The sequence below is a fragment of the Labeo rohita genome, chromosome 10 (genome assembly GCF_022985175.1).
Source record: "Labeo rohita strain BAU-BD-2019 chromosome 10, IGBB_LRoh.1.0, whole genome shotgun sequence".
Taxonomy (NCBI): Eukaryota; Metazoa; Chordata; class Actinopteri; order Cypriniformes; family Cyprinidae; genus Labeo; species Labeo rohita.
Genome location: NC_066878.1, coordinates 30,604,294 through 30,620,470, shown reverse-complemented (window position 1 = coordinate 30,620,470; position 16,177 = coordinate 30,604,294). Strand labels below are relative to the sequence as shown.

At 33.6% G+C, this 16,177-nt stretch overlaps 1 protein-coding gene across 1 annotated transcript; it reads right to left on the bottom strand.

Moving 5' to 3' along the window:
• Positions 1-10,486: 10,486 nt before the first annotated feature.
• On the bottom strand, positions 10,487-15,933 carry tlr8b (toll-like receptor 8b). Its single transcript, XM_051121099.1, has 2 exons — positions 15,892-15,933; positions 10,487-15,101 (listed from the first exon to the last, which is right to left on the bottom strand). Exon 2 carries the CDS (start codon positions 15,077-15,079, stop codon positions 12,032-12,034), a length of 3,048 nt encoding a protein of 1,015 aa, XP_050977056.1. The 5' UTR covers positions 15,080-15,101; positions 15,892-15,933; the 3' UTR covers positions 10,487-12,031.
• Positions 15,934-16,177: the final 244 nt, after the last annotated feature.

Sequence of the window (16,177 nt, the reverse complement as noted above, 5' to 3'; positions counted from 1 at the left end):
GCGCAGGGGTCTCGTGGGAGGGTGAAGAGTCACATATGGGCAGATGGAGGTCAGAGTCACACTGCACACGCCATCGACAGGTTAACATGAGAGAGAGCGAGAAAGCCAGCAAGTGTGAAGACAAAAGTAAAAACAGATGAGATGAGAAATATGAGGGGAGGTGATAAATATAGGAAAATAACTGATATTATTATTATTTTTATTTTTTTTTTGCAAGTTTCTGTGTATCTCTTTATCTATAAATATTTTATTTGAATGTATTATACCAAAAGTCAAAAGTTTTGGAACAGTAAGCGTTTTAATGTTTTTTTTTCATCTGTCTCTTCTGCTCACCAAGCCTGCATTTATTTGATCCATCTATGCATTTATTTTGAAATATTTTTTACTATTTAAAATAACTGTTTTCTATTTGAATATATTTTAAAATGTAATTTGTGGCAATGTTACATATTACATATAAGAATGATTTCTGAAGGATCATGTGACTGGAGTAATGATGCTTAAAATTCAGCTTTGATCACAGGAATAAACTACATTTTAAAATATATTCAAATAGAAAGTAGCTATTTTAAATAGTAAAAATATTTCAAAATTTTACTGTTTTTGCAGTACTTTGTAAGCAGAAAAGACTTCTTTAAAAAACATTCAAAATCTTACTGTTCAAAAACTTTTGACTGGTACTTTTATTATTTATCACTTAATTACCTGTAATATTACATAAATTAATGAATATATCTTATATATCTATATTAAATATAGTTATATTTAATGGTTTCATACATAGATTTAAGATATATCTTAATTACATTTAATTTAGTGTTGATTTTTATTATATTGTTACAAAAAAAACGTCCCGGCAACATTCTAAGAAGTTTAGTTTATGATTTTTTAAATTAAACCTCAAATAAACCTCATATTTTTGACATTAATTTTACATTTAAACCTGAAAACCTCAAAATAACCATTAGTAAATGTTCTGTATCTGCTTCTATTAAGTTGTCAAAAAAAAAAATCCCTGAAATGTTCTGCACAATTTATGCTTACAAAAAATAGAATGTTCCAGGAACATCAAGCGTCTAAGAAGGGAAACCATATGCTAACGTTACAAGAACATTCTGTGTTTAATGGGATATCTCAGATAATTTGGTCACGAGAGAATTTGATGAGAAATGTTTGAGTTCATATTGAGATGCATGTCTTTTGTTTGCAGATTTTGGTTTTTGTTACAAATCTGAGCAGTTTGAGACACTTGTGAGATTACAGGAGTCTATTTTAATGAGTAAAACATGAGAAGCAATAGTTTGATTGATTGATTTTATCTTTTCCTGAATTATGAATTACTACAACAAAACAAAACCACAAAATTAAGCAAACAAACATGAAACAACAGTGTGGTTTTATTACTATTCCAATCCCAGTATCAGATACAGATAAATCAGCTGAATTTCACATTTAAAGGTTTTGACTAATTGAAGTCGTCATAGAGCCTGAAGCCAGCGTGACGATCCTTCACTCCTCAGTAAACTCGTGCACTGTCGCCCTCTGGCTCTCTGCACTCAAACACTATTGGCTCTCAGTCAGAGATAATTACCACAGGCTGTAGGCTATAGCGCGTCCCATTTTGATCTGTAGTACAAAAGATCTGAAGCCACTGTTATGTGTTCCTTCTCTCCACAGACACTACCAGAGCATTTGAAGTGTGTTTAGAGCCACTTCAAGCATGTTTATTCTCAACCGTACGTCCCTTTCTGTTTCTGGCAGGCAGAGAAAAAAGAAAATGTTCTCATTTAGCAAAAATGAATTCATACAGAAATACAGTCCAGAGTGAAGTGCTTGTTTCTACAACTTTGTGTTTATGAAAACAACATCTTCAGTTTCCACACTCTTGAAAATAAAGGTTCTGTACTGGCTTCTATATGGTTCCTTGAAGAACCTTTAACCTCCATGGAAACTTTTCAAAGCACAAAAGATTCTTTAGAGTGGAAAAAGTTTATTCAGAACTTTAAAATGTTCTAAAATATGATTGTTTTTGGAACTTATCAATGAAAGGTTCTTAGGGGAACCAAAAATGGTTCTTCTATGGAATTCACTCTTAAAAATAAAGGTTCTAAAAGGGGGTTTTCATAACAATGTTATAGAAGAACCATTTTAGTTCTTAAAAGAACAATTTTTCTTAGTGTAAAGTACATTTTAATTATCTAAAGAACTTTTTTCCACTATTAAGGGTTCCATGGATGTTAAAGGTTCTTAATGGAACAATCAAAGCCAAAGAACCTTTATTTTTTACACTGTGTTTACTGTGTAAACTCCTTTTTGGAACTTTATTTCCCCTAAGAATGCATGTAAAATAAATCAACATAATAATGTAAATTATTCATTTACTATTTAAGATATTACTCATGTCTGTGGCATGAGTAATAAAAAAAAAACTATAATCTATGAAAAAAATAATATTACTCTTAATTAATATTCTGTAATATTTTACTCTATTAGGATTTATCCATATAAAGGCTTAAAATGAAACAGTTTTACATGGTCTGTTTCACTCATAATGCATTTCACATCATAAAGATGTGTATGCGGTAATGATTTGCCCCAGAATGCGACAGCATTTCATACGTCTGAACCTCCGAATGACCCACTTAAAGTGGCACTGATGCCATTAATACTTTCTCAGGTCATGGCACCTTAGGATATTCAAAACACTCAAAGAGAAAGAAAGAGAGCGAGAAAAAGAGAGAAATCTTGTGTGTCTCTCAGGAATGCCCTCTATATTAAATCTATAATAGAGTCGACTGCCATTGGCTATATCTAAAACATGCTCATTTTCCTGCGAACCTCAATATCCATGGGAAAACACTTTTCTCCCAATGGAGAAATCCAGCCTTAAATAGGAAAAATAATCTAAAGTTTTAGTTTAAATCAATTCGCGGTTTAACACAGAACAATGTTACAATTGATTAAAGCACATAACATATTGACTCATACAGCAGATTATAAATTCTCTTTTCTCTAATTTTACTTTTCAGTTTTTCCCATTATTCTCAGTGGTGAATCTCATTGCTATAATACAGTATTATTTTAGTATCAGTGAGATGCTATTATAGTTTTAATTAATATTTTGAATCCATTTTTATTTTTATATTTTCCATTTTTCCAATTTTTTAAAATATACACTACCAGTCAAAAGTTTTTGAACAGTAAGATATTTAATTTTTTTTTTTTTTTTAAAGTGTCTTCTGCTCACCAAGTCTGCATTTATTTGATTCAAACTACAGCAAAAATGGTAAAATGTTGAAATATTTTTACTATTTAAAATAACTGTTTTCTATTTAAATATATTTTAAAATGTAATTTATTCCTGTGATCGAAACTAAATTTTTAGTATCATTACTCCAGTCTTCAGTGTTCAGTTGATTTCTATTTCAGATAAATGCTGTTCTTCTAAACTTTCTATTCATCTTAAAGAAAATTGAAAAAAAATTCTACTCAGCTGTTTTCAACATAATAATAATAAATGCTTTTGAGCAGCAAATCAGAATATTAGAATGATTTCTGAAGGATCATGTGACTGGACTAAAAAAATCAGCTTTAAAATCACAGGAATAAATTACGTTTTAAAATATATTAAAATAGAAAACAGTTTTTTTAAATAGTAAAAATATTTCAAAATTGTACTGTTTTTGCTGTACTTTGCTTAGTGAGCAAAAGAGACTTAAAAAAAAAAAAAAAATCTTACTGTTCAAAAACTTTTGACTGGTAGTGTATGTCTATATAGTTTATTCAGTTTCATTTTTAGTAATTTTAGTACATCAAAGTAAACTGAATTAAAATGTTATTTTATTTTAGTTAATATTTTAGTTTATTTCATAACAAAAATGCTTTTTAAAATGGTTTTGGTAAAACTGTTTTGGGGTTTAATAAAGATTTTAATTTTATTTTAATACATATTTATTATTATGTAAAAACATTTCAGTGATGCATATTTTAAAATTCAAATAGTATATCTTTTACAATAAACATTTTTAGGTGTCACATCACAGCAACTACTAGAAACCTAATAATGACACAAAATAGGGCAAAATTAGCAGTGAAGGCACAACAAATTAGTCATGCGTTTGGGTTTCTGTGTTGTATACTGATTTCATTGGCCCGTTGATGAACCAATGAAATGAAAAAGAGCCTCCACGCTCCTGCTCTGCCTTTCCAGTCACGTCTCAGCGTGGCATCTGGAGCGTTGTGGCAGGGTCAATGTCAGCGAAACGGCTCACAACTCAACGCAAGCAATCAGTTTACCAGAGAGATGCTAACTCTGCGATGAGAAGAGAGGGGGGCGCATCAAACTACGCCTAATTAGCCACTAGCATGTTCTCTTTAATAATCCAGCGTTAAAAAAAACAGGAGGACCACACACACTCATGTTCACACTACAGTGGAGTTCACGCTCATTCAAGTCTCAGTGGGCCCCAAAACTCCACAGCACCAGCAGAAGGAGTCCCAGCAGCTTAGAAAACAATGGTAATGAATAGAGAGCGAGCATTTTGTTTGTGAACATAGTCTGAATTCGTGACGAGGGAGTTGTCAAACGACAACCATCACGCTTGTGCTTGTATGTCAGGAGCAGTATTCACTCAGGGGTGGACTGTCAGCGAAAGGCCCTGTCTTGTTACACAGGAGCCGTGCGCTGGTTGGCTCCCTGCATCCACCGCTGGGGCCAGTGTGGGTTCCTCTGGGGCCGGCATCTGCGTATTGACAGCTGGCCCTGAGCTCCAGGGAGGGTGCGACATCTATGATCCCAAGAGCTCGGTACTGTACGGCTGCATACGCAGACAATACACAGACACAGACCACCAAGGAGCTCTAGCTTGAAAAAGTATCACACTACTGAATAACATTTTGCAAGAAACAAAGTTCCGTATGTTCCTATCTTATTTATCTATTTATTTATTAATGATCTAATAATAAGTTTTGTAAAATTCTTTGAAACACAAGTCTAAAAACAGTACTTAAAATAGATAAAATTCTTTGACTAAATTTTATGACTAAAATAAAACGTTATATTATATTAATAGTTATATTAATTATAAATAGTTTATTATAAAGCTACAAATAAAAAACATCATAAAATAGTTACATACAAATATAATATAATGTCCAATGTTTTTTTTAGTATTTAAAATTGTATACATTAAAAATGTATACAATTCAAAATTAATATAAAGATCTCAAAAAATCTTAATACATATATATATATATATATATATGAAAATGGAAAACATTAAAATGTAGTTACGTATAAATAACAAATAATATCCATAGGTTTTTGTAGTATTTAAAAATGTATATGTGAAATATATAACTAATAATACCTAATAAACTAATTCTATTGTAAAACGGCATATATACATGTTTACAAACATGGTTTGTAGCACTGATCTATAATAGAGAACATATATATAGATCAGTGGTTTGTAGACTGTTTTTAATAGTATTAAAAAAGTTATGTAAATAAAAAATATTACAATATAATTACTTAAATATAAATAATTTTAGTATTTAAAACTGTATACATAAAAGACTAAAACATCTTGTCATTTTTTATTACGATTAATTTTATTTTAAAATGGTGATGTCATCTTGGAACATGTTTAGAGTATATAAGTACAAACTTTATAGTTACATAAAGATAAATAAATAATGTTGAAAGGGTTTTTAGCTCTTAATTTTTTTTTTTTACATTAAAGACATACAAAACGTCTTATTTTAATAATTGTATTATTTTACAATAGTGATGTCATCGTCGTGTGACGTGTTGGCGCAACGTTACGTGGTTTGTAGCCTGTAGCGGAACGCGAAAAAAATATTATTTAAAGAAATGTATTTCGTTAAAAATATCTGTTTTACATCAACTGGTTCATATTTACAACTAAAATATGAGCATTGTTTATAGCCGCGGTCGCCCAATGAGTATTTTAAAAACAAAATTACCGTTATTTTTTATTTTGCGATAACGCTCCCACTGCTGCTGTTCGCGCCAGCGTGTTTTCTAAATGAGCGTACAACATGTCAAATTCCGAGTCACTCGCAAAATGTGACGCTTAATTTGAAGGCTTAAGCGATGGAGTACATCCAGGCTTGTCCAAAGCAACACTGTAAGTGTTTACACGACTTGAAACAACACTACGCGAGGTACACTCACCTGCACTGGCATCACTGACTGAGGACTAACCGTCTCTGAAGGCAACATCACATGCGCAGAACGGATTTGCTTTTCATCCCTCTTCTGACAAACTTTGTGCAATCATAAAGGCCCATCCACCTCACTGAGACGAGGTAAGCACTATCAGGCTGCATATTGTACAATATACACTGCGTAATGCCCAGTGTTTCTGTGAATTAACAGTGTGTACAACCAGGGGCGTTTCTAGGATTTGAAAACATCCCGGGCTGGTGGCAAAACATCAGGGGCTAGTGGTGGTGGATGGGAGCTCACATCATAATTACATAAGATTTTGTTAGACACAGGTGGTTGAACCTGGATCCTTCTAGGGAGGTCCGGGGGGGCATGCTATATTTTAAAATATATTTTAATATGATATATTTTAAAGTTAAATTCATTAATCTGGTTCACTTTGAGAGTTCAAAAATAAGAGCTCCAAGTGAACCCATGTGCAGTGTGCAAATTGAACAAAGAAAAAAGGTTGATGACCTGACTCACCCCTCTTCTGATACTCTGGAAACATTGGATCATGAACTGATTGTGTGAGCAAAGTCATATTGTGCTTTCGATTTTAGTTCATTTGACAGATACTTTGCCAAAGCAGTGGCACAAAACAACATTGTTACACTATGAAAAAATAGTAAATAGTAATCACTGCAAATAGCAAACATATTAGTATTATTACAAAATTATAACTTTACAAAAATATATTACACAAATAACATAATACATTTAAAAATATATATTTGCATGCAAAAATAGGGCCTCATTTAGTTATTTTCAAATTCCATTTTTTTTTTTTCTAAATTCAGTTTTTTTTCTGTTTTAATTTTACTGAACTCCTTTTTAATGGGTAACTTTAATTTTATTAATCAAAAAACATGTCTAATTAATTAAAACAATGAAACTTGAAAACAATGAAATCAAAAGTTATGTTTAGGGAGCTTATATTTTATTGTTTTATTTGTTTTAGCATGTCTGTTTATTTAAATACATAGAACAACTTTTATTTATTTCTACAACAGCCTTATGAAATTCTGTGTTGTATATTTTAATTTTTTCTGGTTATGAAACAAAGGCATAAAATATTAATTTATCTTTTAATTCATGAAAATTAAATTTTATTTTTGGCAAATAAAGCAAATGTACTAATAAAATTTAAAAGATGGAAGAAATATTGTGTAACAAAGTTTTATTCATTTTTCAACAATAGTAGTAGTAGTAGTACTGTAGGTATATACATTTTACTGAATGATAGTAATGTATTTATGCCACAATGTCTATACAAGCTAAACCATATTTTTATTTTGACGGGTTTCCGTGAATACCTTTACATTTCTGTGAGTATATAACCCTGGTTTACTCACAGTGATCTGCTCACGAAGTACTCTCAGAGCAGTTCTGGAGATGTTGTTCATGCATTTTTATGGCAGACGCTGAAATCACCGCGAGCTTCACGCGCTTGTGTGTAGTAAAGGAAACCTCGCCTGCGTCTGCACCATTCATTCATAAAGAGACACACAGAACATGCAGCATTCATATTTAAATGTATTTTTTCTGCATTATTTACAGATACTAGTCTATATAGCGATTTGTTTGAAGTGTAATGACTGGCTTTTGATTAATTTATTCAAACTTTGACAAATTCCGTGAATTCCTCGGAAATCATACGGCGATACAAAAACATTCGGGGCTAAAGAAAAATCTTTCGGGGCTTGAGCCCTGAATGATTACCCCTAACGACGCCCCTGTGTACAACAATGCGTGTTGGTGACAGTGCTGGGGGCAGTGTTGGGCACGTACCTTTAAAAAAGTAATTAGTTACAGTTACTAGTTACTTCTCATAAATAGTAACTGAGTTAGTAACTGAGTTACATCATTATAAAAGTAACTAATTACCAGGCAAAGTAACTATTGCATTACTTAAAAAAAAATCTAATTTAATATAATTATAAAATAAATATAAAACATTGTACACTAATCTACACTATTTTAATGTTGTTGTGGGCAGTGTTGGGAATGTTACTTTGAAAAGTAATTAGTTGTAGTTACTAGTTACTTCTCACAAATAGTAACTGAGTTAGTAACAGAGTTACATCATTATAAAAGTAACTAATTACCAGGGAAAGTAACTATTGTGTTGCTTTTAAAAAAAAAAAAAAAAAACATTAAATATATTAAATAACTTGGATGACCACAATATTAAATATGTTAAATGAATGAAATTTTAATGAAAATAATTACATTTTTAGTTTACTCACCATACTAATATTAAATATCTGATATTATATTATAATTATAATTAGCATTCAACTTTAGCCATTAGAACTTTAGTAATTAGAATAACCATGTATGAATGCATGTTTGTCATGTTGACTGAACTTAGGACTGGTGGTGATATTGTTTGTAATTTAGTGTTTCTATGAACGTCTTGTTACTACCACAAATTCTACTATTAATAACAATATTAAACACACTAAGGTTTAATGAGCTGCTGGGATCATGAATATTAATCACGTTGTCTGCGTTCGCTCTAACTGATTTGCTGTAATCAAAACAGGGATGATAATAGGTGAGCGCCAGCCAATGAGATTGCTGTTTGCACATTAGTTCCGCCTACTACCGGAGAAACCAGCAGTTCTTAAAAGCAGAAGTATTCCAAAGGAGCTCCGTTGTTTTGAGAGGAAAATACAACAAAGAATATCGTTTATACGTAGCGCGTCAATTCTGTATGGTATAAGACTCTGTCGCTCTGTATCTTTCTTTGGGTGTGTGAGACAAAGCGACGGCTAGTCGTGTGCCTTCACACTAGAGTTTACAGCTCGTCAAATACAGGTACGCTGCGCATCCATTCAGATGAACTGAAAAATAAAATTATAATAATATTATAATAAATGATAGTAACGCCGTGTTTTATTGGCAGTAATGGTAACGGCGTTGTAACGTAGGAAACAGTAATTCGTTTGATTACTCGTTACTGAAAAAATAACGCTGTTAGTAACGCCATTTATTTATAACCCCGTTATTCCCATCACTGGTTGGGGGTAACGCATTACAAGTAACTAGTAAGGTAACACATTACTTTTTAATTGACAAGAAAATATCTGTTACTTTTTTCAAATAAGTAACGCCAGGTACTTTTCCCCCCATTTATTGATTAAAAGCTCTCCTTTCCCCATGTTGAGAGAAATCGGGAGTAAGATGTTCTAGAATAAATGTGAACATGCATTAATTCATCTCACTCACAAAAAACAGATTCAGTATTCCTCAAAATGAATAAAAACAGTTAAATTCAACTCAGAATATGATGCACACCTGCAATAATTAAATATGTTAAATAATACAAATATCCTGTATGCATTTAATACTATTTTATTAACCGATGTCTTTGTTGCCAACCTTTGATGATCCAATTCAACCATACAAATAAACAAAAAGCCTGAGGCTTTTGATGTGAAAAGGCTTTTACATTTGCCAAAAATAGAACTTTTTATATTAAAAACAAACAAGCAAGCCCTGCCCAGATTTAAAAAGTAACGCAAAAGTAAAGTAACACATTCATTGCCATAAAAAGTAACTAAGTAACGTAATTAGTTACTTTTTTAGGGAGTAACTCAATATTGTAATGTAGCCAGTATGCTATTCAACATTTTTATTCATAATTTCAGTGTGACTAGATATAACACATACATTAAATCATTTCATTTTATTTTCATTCACAAATTGAATGTGGTTTATTCAAATGTAATTATGGCTCTGGCTATTATCAAATGGTGATGTAATTTTTGACAGCTGTCAGATATAAGAGTTTAAGATAGTGGTCACCCAGGAGCTAGACTCCAAAAATAAATAAATAAATAAATAAAATATATAAATCAAGTTTTCGAAGTTGAAACAAAGATTACTGGAGTATGTTTTACAAGAAAATGTGTTACTGGCCATTTCCAGGGCAAGAATCTTGACAACATTCTAGTTTGTTCTTATTATTTCCAGTCAGGTAGGTGATATATTAGTCTAATATCTTAATTAATACTGCTCGTACGTATCTTTACCACATATTAACTTTAGTTTGTCAAAATATTGCGCCCTTTCCTGGTTACTAAGTCCTTCTCAATATAATTTAGTATTTTTTTCCATGGTTTAGACAGCATAAATTAGCAGAACAATGTATTCAGTAGTAGATTAACCATGCAATCCATGATGGATACATCCGAATATCGCCAGCATGGCTGCGCATCCAGGTAACTGAGCAAATTGTGACGTAAGTGCAAACCCTCTATTGTTTTTTTTTTTTTTTATGCAGTAACGTGAAGGCACTTTACGCTTCCTTCATTTAAGTAACAATAGTACTTCAGTAGTTGTTTGATGTTTGGGCAGTTAAGCTCCATCATACTGTACAATATTGTTCAGTGTAGTTGCCCAGGTTCTTGTAGTGCTCAAAATGAAACAAGTCCATCACAAGTTCATCTACTTTATTAACATAGAAAGAGTTAGCAGAGAGTTGTTTTCCAGAACCCACTGCCCTCGCCGTGATCCGGACCTTGTGCCAGCGTCACCCTAGATAGAGACATTCTTTCTCTCACCCTATTTTTATACGCCCACAGTTTTCATTTTGCATTCATTTCATTGCCTGGAGTCATGAATTTTTCATCACTGGTTTCATGATGAATAAAAGATGAAAAAGGGAAGGACGTAGAGAGCTGGAGTAACTGTGTGTTTGTGTATCGTAACTATGTGAGTCCACCAAAGGCACTGATAAAAATCTGTCACCATGCTGTACAGCTCTCCAGAGTGATAAAGTACATCAGAGTTTTTCCTGTACAAATATGACTTTGATTGCACCATTGGGAAGTTGTTGATAAAATTCGTTTAAGTGACGGCACTGGTGGGGAAGGTCTTCTTTACAGACAGAATGGCGAAAAACTCTTGGCACTTTGGTTTCAAGGGATAAAAACTTAGAAATTAGTATTTCTTGTTGCATTAGTGTGATGCATTTAAGATGGTTGTTGGGTCATTTAGTTTTAGAGAGTGTGTTTCACACTGATGGCAGAAAAGTTTACTTTCAACCTATTTCTGCTCTAAAAGAGTGTTTTAGACAGTTGACAGTGAGAAAAAAATAACACAAAAAAAACTTGCTTTCCTTAACAATGTATTATATAGATTTTTAAGTAACTTCTTACCTTAAATCAAACCCTGGATATTAAGGCTTGTATGACTTAATATAATGTAAATTATGTTTCTTACTTAATATGTAGTAAAAAAAAAACATGAAAGATTTATGTTATTTTAAAAATCCACATTGTTGTATACATATTTTGGACTATGGGAGGCGCCATTATTTCGATGACGTGAAATGGTTGCACTCTGTGAATTACTGGCACTACCTGTTGATATTTTTACCACAACACAACTCGGAATACACAACTCGGAAAATAAAATACTGAAACAATTCCACATTGTGCTGCTTTTGGTTGTAATTTTCAGTCAAGTCTTCACTGTATGTACTGTGTTCACTGATAATCATATCAGTATTTTATTTTCTGAGTTGTGTTGCATTAAAAAATAGCAACAGGTAGTGCCAGTAGCTCACTAAGTGCAACCATTTCACATCATTGATATGTTTTTTTACTACATGAATTTCAGTGAGAGTCATAATTTACGTTATATTAAGCCATACAAGTCTTAATAATGTATACATTTTTAACAATACATTTGCAAATACAAATAAATGTAAAACATTCTCAAGCACTGTAATCACAAACAGTCCAACGGCGTAAGTATTTCAACCAAAACTACTCATTTTGTACCAGTTCATCGTCCGCTGAAGTAATTAGCAAACAATTTGCTTTGCACACCTTGATTGTCAAACCTTACTGCGTTTCTCAGACTCTGCCAGAAATAGCCTTCTGCCGCTGGGTTTCTGGGCCACTCTAGCACGCTTTGTCCACACAGGCAGCGTCGCAAGTTTAGAATTCTCGACCGCCGAAGAACTGGCTCCAACAAGACCAACACCATCACATCCACGCCCTCTTCGAGCAGCCTTTGTTGCGCTAGGAAAGCCGCCGTCTTGAAAATCCCACTGTGAACAAATCCCTCCGTCAACACAAATATCGTCTTCCTACTTTGGTTTACGCTCTGGTTCAGATTATCCATGATCGGCGTACCCGGAGTCCAATCTCTTTCTGCCAGACAGAGCGGACGAACACGCTTTCCTCTGTCTTCCAGTTCGAAACGCAAGTGGTTCAGTACCCATTCCGCCACCATTGGATCCTTGGTGTCGTACATAACAAAAGCATCATAGGTGCAATGATTCGTTTTCAAGTAGTAATTTTTTATTTTTGCTCTCCAGAAGTTATAAATGTACGATATGTCCCAGTAGAACACATGTATCACGACAGTTGTAGACATCATGACTGTGATGATGGATGAGGTGAGTACGTATAGGATTTGAGCAATACCATTATTGATGCAGGCATTTTCAAAATCCAGACTGACCATCGGATGCCCCCTTTTTGATTCTGGAAGATCACACAAGACGTCCGTTGCTAGATGAGGAAGGTCTGTCTCACTTTTTTGTAACCAGAGAATGAGGTCCAGAAGGTCACAGGTGCAGTGGATAGGGTTCCTCTGCAGGTTCAGCATGCGTAGGTAATGATCGTTACCTGTCTGGAAGGATGCGTCGCTGATGTGCTGCAAACGGTTGAAAGCAAGACTGAGGATTTGGAGGCTTTTGACATCTTTGAGGAAGCTGTGATGCAACTTGAAGATCAGATTATGGCTTAAGTCTAAGACCTTCAACGAGGTTGTATGCTGTGATAGTTTTCTAGCGACTTTACTCAGTCTGTTCTTACTTAGATCCAGAGTCTCCAACTGGGGTAAGTATTTGAGCTGGTCCCACTCAAAATTGGCAAGCGTGTTTCTGCTCAGGCTAAGATATTTTAGCGTCCTTGGAAAATAGCTGAATATATCATCTGGTATTTCACTAAGCTTGTTAAGTGATATATCAAGTTGTGTTAGGTTTGTGAGAGACTTAAAAAGACCTTTGAATCCACGGTTCTTCTTCCACATTATATCCAGTCGATTGGCTTGAAACTGCAGTTCCTTCAGCGAGTCGCTCTTCAGAGTCTTGTTGGTCAGCGAATTGATCTCATTCCAACTGAGATTGAGCACTTTGAGGAACGGAAGGTTTTCCATGAATGCCAGACTGTTCCTGACACCCGCCACCTCAAAGTAATGTTTGTTGTGACTTAAATCCAAAACTTCCAATTCATTCAGTTCATTCAAGGCAGAATCTGAACGCATGTAGACTCTGTTGTGAGACAAGTCAAGGTACTTTAGCTTGGGAAAGTGAGCAAACTCTGTACCGTTGAAATATGAAACAATGAAGTTGGAGGAAAGATTGAGGCAAGCGATGTTCTCTGCTCCCGTGAAGATACTTGGATTGACATGGTAAATGTTGTTCCTGCTGAGGTCCAGAACTGCTCCTGTTGCCAGGCATTCGGCTTTGGTAAATGGAGGGTAATGGCGGAATTGTTCATTTGTGTGAATGTAAGGACCTTCACGGTGATTTCCTTCATTGTCATCAGAAAGAATGTTACTTCCGCACTCCTCTCTCCGAAAAGGATTTGTGAATGTTAGCCTGTTGTCAATTAACGAAATCAAAGACAGGTTGCGAAAGTTTCTGAACACTGATAGATTGACGTGTTGGACAAAGTTGACTCCCAGGTTTAAAACGGAGAGGTTTCTCAAACCAAAAAGAGGTTGGAGATCTTCCTCACAGAGTTTATGGAATATATAACCTTCTAGGTGAAGTGTTTGTAGTGATTCCAAACTAGCAAAACCTTTTGAGAGTTTCAGTCTTTGGTTAAATGTTTGAGATGGATTATTGTATGAGAAGTCTATAACTTCCACCTTTGGTAGGACACTGAAGAATTGTCCGCTTTCAAATTCACTTATCAATGAGTTGAAGGAAAGATACAAATACTTTAACCTAGGAAGGTTCCGGAACCATGATGGGTTGATCGTTCGTAAAGAGTTTCCAGACAGGCGTAGGTCTTGTAGTTTGGATAGTTTACTAAAAGCATCTGGATGAATCTGTAGTGCATTATTCTTTGTCTGACAGGTAGTGCATGGAAATGGAGCGGTGAAACAAAAAGGACAGTTTCCTGATAAGTCAAGAATTCTTAGGTTTGTTAGGCTGTTCAGGTCATAGGCATGAACAGAGTCAATCCTATTTAGGAGAAGTGAAAGTTGGCAGAGGGATCTGGGTAAAGAAAACGGTATTTTTCGTAGTCCATTTTTAGACAGCTCTAAATCAGTTAAGTTTAAATGTTGAAATGTTTCATTGTGAATTGTCAGTTCTAAACTGACATTATGATAGCAGTTCTTATTTAATCTCAAAATTTTGAGTTTCTTTGTTCCTGCAAAATCTGATGGTCCAATTGTTTTGATATTGTTGGAACTGAGGCTCAGCTTTCGCAGTCCAGGAGGGAGGTCTCTTGGAAATGCTGTCATCTTATTATCATCAAGAAGCAAAGTCTCAAGATTAACCAATCTTGAAAAAACCCCATTGTCTTTTTCAAGGCATTTTTCAATCTGATTCTTTCTGAGGTTTATCTGTGTAACATTAGACAGATTCCAGAAGGCGTCCTTCGGAAGGTATTCTATTTTATTGTCCGCAAAGTCTAGTTCAGTTGTATTCCAGATCAGGTTTTTCGGAATTCTTTTCAAAGATCTTCCTGAACAGTCCAAGATGACAGAGATGTTGGACAGTGTCACATCACATGGAAGCTTTCTCCAAGCCCAGATGAGGCCTTGAGATGAGTGGATAGTACATATCAAAATAAACACAAGTATCATTTTCCTAAGAGTTTGGGGATTCCTGTGAATGAGAGAATGTATTGTTAGTTACTTTATGAAGTTGTCCAAACTGGGTATATGCCAAGATGGACAGATTGAGGACTAACTCTTATCCTAAAAACGATAACCAGAACTAAACTAAACAAAGCAAAAGAAAACCCAAACTACATTACATACAGGTTCACTTGCAATCTAAAAAAAATAATAGATTTTTAATGCTTCTGAAAGAATTCAAGAATTCACGCTCTTAATTTGTACTGGTAATGCATTTTCCAGATGAACAAGATACTAGAATAGTTTTTACTAATATTTTTAAATTATTTTTCACTTTCATATTTTCTGATTTCCTTTTAATGTTAAAGTTTTAGTATTTTTTTGTTGTGTTTTGTTAATGCTCAACAAAGCTTTATTTATTTGATGAAATATATATATAAAAAAATGAATATTGTGAAATAATTTTACATTTTAAAATAACTATTCTTACATTTATTCCTGTGATAGCAAAGCTACATTTTTTTTAGCAGTGTTTTGAAATCCACACGAAAGCATCCTAATATGCTGATTTACTGCTCAAAGAACATTTGTAATTATTATCAATACTTAAAAGTTTACTGCTTAATATTTTTTGTGATACTTTTTTCAGGATTCTTTGATGAATAGAAAGTTGAAAAGAACAACATTATTTGAAATTGAAATCTTTTCTAACATTCTAAGTGTCTTACTGACAAGAAAGTATTCATTTTATTTAAAACAAAATCCTGACTGATCCTTAATGATTATTAAGTTGAATAACAGATAAAAAGTGTGCTTACCAGAGCAGTCTGCAAAAGAGAAGAGCATGGTTAAGGAGTATTTGTTAGCTTACATGAATTCTTCTTTTTAAATGTTTGTAGTTTCCTCTTTTAAGTTTCAGAATGCTTCCTTATTTCTCTTCCACATAACAAAAACAGACACAAAAATCTAATCTGTGTAAAGGGATAGTTCACCCAAAAATTCCCTTTGTTGTTTACTGACCTTCATCATTTACATTATTGTTTTTTTTGGACCAACATGAGGGTGAGTAATGATGACAGTAATGATGACAGTGTGTGTGCGTGT